The sequence below is a fragment of the Nicotiana tomentosiformis genome, chromosome 8 (genome assembly GCF_000390325.3).
Source record: "Nicotiana tomentosiformis chromosome 8, ASM39032v3, whole genome shotgun sequence".
NCBI classification, from domain to species: domain Eukaryota; kingdom Viridiplantae; phylum Streptophyta; class Magnoliopsida; order Solanales; family Solanaceae; genus Nicotiana; species Nicotiana tomentosiformis.
This window is the reverse complement of record NC_090819.1, coordinates 74216615-74221812: the sequence shown is the minus strand read 5'-3', so window position 1 is coordinate 74221812 and position 5198 is coordinate 74216615. Positions and strand designations below refer to the sequence as shown.

Below are 5198 nucleotides of genomic sequence, written 5' to 3'. Positions count from 1 at the left end.
ACCGCATAGTGGTCACAGAAATGACCATTTTCCGATAAAATTTTCCTTTACACATCGGTGCATTGTTCAACCCAAAAAGTCTGAGCCGCGGCGAGCAAGCTCGCCGCGAGAAATATCTATAATCTTTGTACTAATTGATCCACCTCGGCACTACCAAACCTTAATTTCCTTAGCAAAAATTTCTCCGGGTTCGTTACACATAAGTCAACATCTGGTTAACCTTTTCAACTTAAATTCTAAACCTTGGAACTAAGTGCTCCAAATCATTTCAAAACCTCACCGGACCCAAACCAATTATCCCGGCAAGCCAAATAACAACTATAATTCATAATTTGAGCAGTAAATGGGGAAACGGGATTATAATACTCAAAACAGCCGGCCGGGTCGTTACAACAGGCCTCGGCGTCACCTTCTGATATTGTAATTGTATTGTTTAATTCTATTCCGAATAGTTTTATTTAGGGATTTTCTAGCAAACTCAGTAGAGCTTATGACTTGTACTACTGGTTTTGGGGTATTGCATTGCACCAAGGATCATTGGTTTTACTATAAAAATTTCAGTTTCATACTTCGTAGTTGTTCTGGTTAAATTATATCTTTAATTTAGTAAGTGATAGGATTACCTAGTCTTAGAGACTAGGTGCCGTCACGATATACTACGGGGGAAAATTTGGATAGTGACTATTACTAACATAAAGAATATATAGAGCACACATGCATCGCCGAACAAATATATAGCACGCTTAGCCCAATTAAGTTTAAGCGATTTATTTTGTTAAATCTTTTACTGAGTTAAAAAACACTAAGTGAGTACGCAATAAAATGTCATGGAAAGATTTCTACATAAGCACATAAAAGTGTTTTTTTTTTGTTTTTTTTTTTGGGTGTGGTAGGTTACAAGCGTACAAAACTTATGATCAAATCATCAAATTCTGAAAGTTTCACTTGTAAGAGAAAACAATATTCAGACATGCAAGGCTAGAAGAGGTAGATTTTTATAAATATCTTAGTTGTAATTTTGTTCTTTAGCGTATACCTTATCTAGCCGTTCATGGACATGTAAGGTTAGAAACGCGATAGCCTTTGTTTCTTGATACTTTCATGTTTGTTTCTCTCTTTTTTAATGCATGAAAAGAATAAGAACAATCAGCCGCGTGCTTCACGTGTGTACTACGTACCATTGCCTGTTTTGTATAAATAGTTTGAAACCTTTCACTGCAAAAGCACTCATCCCAGCAATGGCTTCTTCTTCTACTCTACCTTTATGCACCAGCAAAATTCTCTTTTCTTCCTTCACCAACTCATCTTTCTTTGCAAAACCCTCCCAGCATTTCCTCCATGGAAAACGTAACCAATGTTTCAAGGTTTCATGCACGGGCGAGCATGACGGAAACCAACTTGACGCCATTAAAGAAGGAGCTGTTGACAGAAGGAATGTCCTTTTGGGTTTAGGAGGGCTGTATGGCGCAGCTAATCTTGCGCCATTAGCCTCTGCTGCTCCCGTACCACCCCCCGATCAAAAATCATGTGGCACGGCCACGATAACGGATGGTCCAGCTGTACCATATAGTTGTTGCCCCCCTAAACCGGATGATATGGACAGCGTTCCATATTACAAGATCCCTCGCATGTCCAAGCTTCGTAAGCGGCCCGCTGCCCAAAACGTGACTGAGGAGTATATAGCCAAGTACCAGTTAGCCACTAGTAAAATGAAGGAATTAGACAAAGACCAATTTGATCCTCTTGGCTTCAAGCAACAAGCTAATATCCATTGTGCTTATTGCAACGATGCTTACACAATGGGTGACCAAAAGTTACAAGTTCACGAATCTTGGCTTTTCTTCCCATTTCATAGATGGTACTTGTACTTCTACGAGAGAATCTTGGGCTCCCTCATCGATGATCCAACTTTTGCTTTGCCATATTGGAACTGGGACCATCCAAGCGGCATGCGTTTGCCTCCTATGTTCGATGTCGAAGGTTCTTCCCTGTACGATGCAAGACGTAATCCACAAGTCCGTAATGGAACCATAATCGATCTTGGTTTTTTCGGTGATGAAGTCAAAACTAATGAAATACAGATGATAACTAACAACTTACTTCTAATGTATCGTCAAATGATAACTAATGCTCCATGCCCGCTGTTGTTCTTCGGAGAGCCTTACAGATTCGGATCTAAACCCAATCCGGGGCAGGGAACCATTGAAAACATCCCTCATACTCCAGTCCACATTTGGACTGGTACTGTGCGGGATACGGATTTGGGTAATGGTGTGAAATCATACGGTGAGGATATGGGTAATTTCTACTCAGCTGGTTTAGATCCAGTTTTTTACTGCCACCACGCCAATGTGGACCGCATGTGGAATGAATGGAAAGCACTAGGAGGGAAAAGAAGGGATCTCACAGACAATGATTGGTTAAACTCGGAGTTCTTTTTCTACGATGAAAACCGCGACCCATGGCGTGTGAAAGTCCGAGACTGTTTGGACAGTAAGAAGATGGGGTATGATTACGAACCAACATCCACACCATGGCGTAACTTTAAGCCAGGGAAAAAGAGCACAGAGGGCAAGGTGAATCTAAGTTCAATTAAGCCAGCCAGCAAGGTATTCCCACTCTCAAATCTGGACAGAGCGATTTGCTTTAGTATAGAGAGGCCAGCTACATCAAGGAGTCAGCAGGAGAAAGATGAATTGGAGGAGATCCTAACATTCAAGGGTGTAAAGTATGATGATAGCAAGTATATAAGGTTTGATGTGTTCCTCAATGCAGACAAGACTGTGAATGCAGATGACATTAACAAGAGAGAGTATGCAGGGAGCTATACCAGCTTGCCACATGTTCATGGACCTAATAATGCCACTCATGAGTTTAAACCAAAAGAATTCAAGCTAGCCATCACTGAACTGCTTGAGGACTGTGGTTTGGAAGATGAAGACATTATTGCGGTAACTGTGGTTCCAAAGAAGGGGGGCGAAGTGGTCAGCATCGACAATGTGGAGATTGAACTGAAGGATTGTTTTTAATTAATTAAGTCCAAATTTATGTATGTTATAAATATCAAATATATAAATAAATGTCTTCCCTTCCGATCCGATCCTATGTTTTAATCGTCTTGGAATAAAACATTTGTCTTTAATTTCAAGGCAATTTTTTCATTTCATCCTCTCTCTTTTTCTAATTTCATAACACCTAATCTCGATCATGCATCTGTACAATGAAACAAGCTCTAGTGTCTCAACAGTGAACAAAGTCGCAAGAAATTAAGCATAAATCTAGGCCTAGTGCCGTCAAAATTAAAGTGGAGCCTCATCTTTTAATTTTGATGATTTTCTCCCCGGACAACCTTACTACTAAGGTTATATCTTTTTCTTAAGGATTTTGTTATACATTTTAATATAATTAATAAAAAGTTTTTAAGCTATCAGCGAATTTTACCTTTACTGTGATAGCATGTACCAAGTTATCACTTTATATTTTATCAAGACATTTACCTATAATTACATAATTGATTTGATTGTGCAAATATTTTTTATGCCACTACTGCGTAGAAATTTTAAAGATAATGCTAAATAACAAAAATTGTTTATTAGTTCAACATCTATATGTGTACTATAATTTATTTTTACTAAATATTAATATAATAGAAGAAATTCTAAGATACATGTTGTAAAATGTCACCATTAGTTTTTTTTATGTGAACTACGTCTTAATTAAAGATTTTAAATCTGAGTACAAAATTTGGATAATTGCAATTAAAGGATTGTAAACACATAAAGATATACTAATGGTTCGAGATATGAATAACAGATTATCTTCATACCTCACTACATGTGACCAACGAAGCTAACATAATTATACATTCGCATACGAAAAATCGTTATCGTGAAAAATATGAGAAATCTAGTTCTAGGGCTGATATCGGCTCAAGCGATAAAGAAAGTCAAAAGAAAATCAAATTGTCCAATAAAAATGAAATATCTCAGTTATTTAATAGAATTGTATATGATGGGTGCAAACAAAAAACAAAAAAGACAGAGGAGATATAATATATATAGTACGAATTTAATTAACCTTCAAATCTCTTCAAGGATTTTCAAACTGATCTCACAAATAACCTTTTTGCGTAATTAATTTCTTACCAAAATAATGTTTCTTTTTTTATGACAAGAATGAGAATGAAATTGTTTGGGTAATACGGGGTTGGTTGGTTCAAAACCTAGATATCGCATGATTACAATCCTTGATTATAATTTGGATAACTTATTCTACTTTTTATATGAGATAACTTATGTCAAGATTTTTGCTATACAAATATTATCAATTTTAGCTAATACTTTCAACCAAACACATGATAAATTTAATTTCAAAATTTATACTGGAATAACCCACCTAATCTCTTGAACTAAATATATTATAATTATAAGATTATAATCATGATTAAAACCTGAATAACTTATCTCACCTTCTATATAAAATAAGTTATATCAAGATTTTGATATAAATAAATAACGATTTTAGCTAATACCTCCAACCAAACATGAGATACAATTTAATTCTAAAACTTATACGGAGATAATCCACCTAATCCGTTGAACCAAATGTTACATGCCATAGTATAAAGGATAAATAAAGGAGGGTATTCTAGTCCATTTAGGAAGATGCAAAGGGTATACTAGTTATTGTATAGGCCGGCACTTAGAAAGTTGTTAGACGAGTGTTAACAGATTGTTAATAGGGGTTATAGGTTGTTACGGAGTTAAGGAAGGAGATTAATGGTGCGTAACATAATAGGGGTTTATTATATTGTATTGATATTCATTTAGGTTGATAATAAGTGTTGCGGCCAAATGCACACGCACGTATATGCGGTTGTCAAGTACTAAAGTGACTAGAAGTCGAATGTCAAACCCACAAGAACTTGTTATCAACTATTAACTAAATTAGACTATCTTAATTATTTAAACAAGAATTAACCTAGAAGTGTTTGAATCTAAACTAACCAAAATAAAAGAAAAAATATTTAGTGAACTTTGAACAAAGGACATGTACATTTTTATGTTATCAATATGGTGAAAACGATCTAGCACTACAAGAAATCTAACGATCTACCATTTTTATGTTATCAATATGGTAAAAATGATCTAGCACTAAAAATGTATAGCAGCGACACTTGAGTTGCTGCATGTACAACT

The 5198-nt window shown here is 35.8% G+C and overlaps 1 protein-coding gene across 1 annotated transcript; it reads left to right on the top strand.

Annotated features, from left to right (window-relative positions):
* The first annotated feature begins 1211 nt into the window (after positions 1–1211).
* Positions 1212–3148, top strand: LOC104085920 (polyphenol oxidase E, chloroplastic-like). The gene has a single exon (XM_009590042.4). It carries the CDS (start codon positions 1239–1241, stop codon positions 3027–3029), a length of 1791 nt encoding a protein of 596 aa, XP_009588337.1. The 5' UTR covers positions 1212–1238; the 3' UTR covers positions 3030–3148.
* The last annotated feature ends 2050 nt before the right edge of the window (positions 3149–5198 follow it).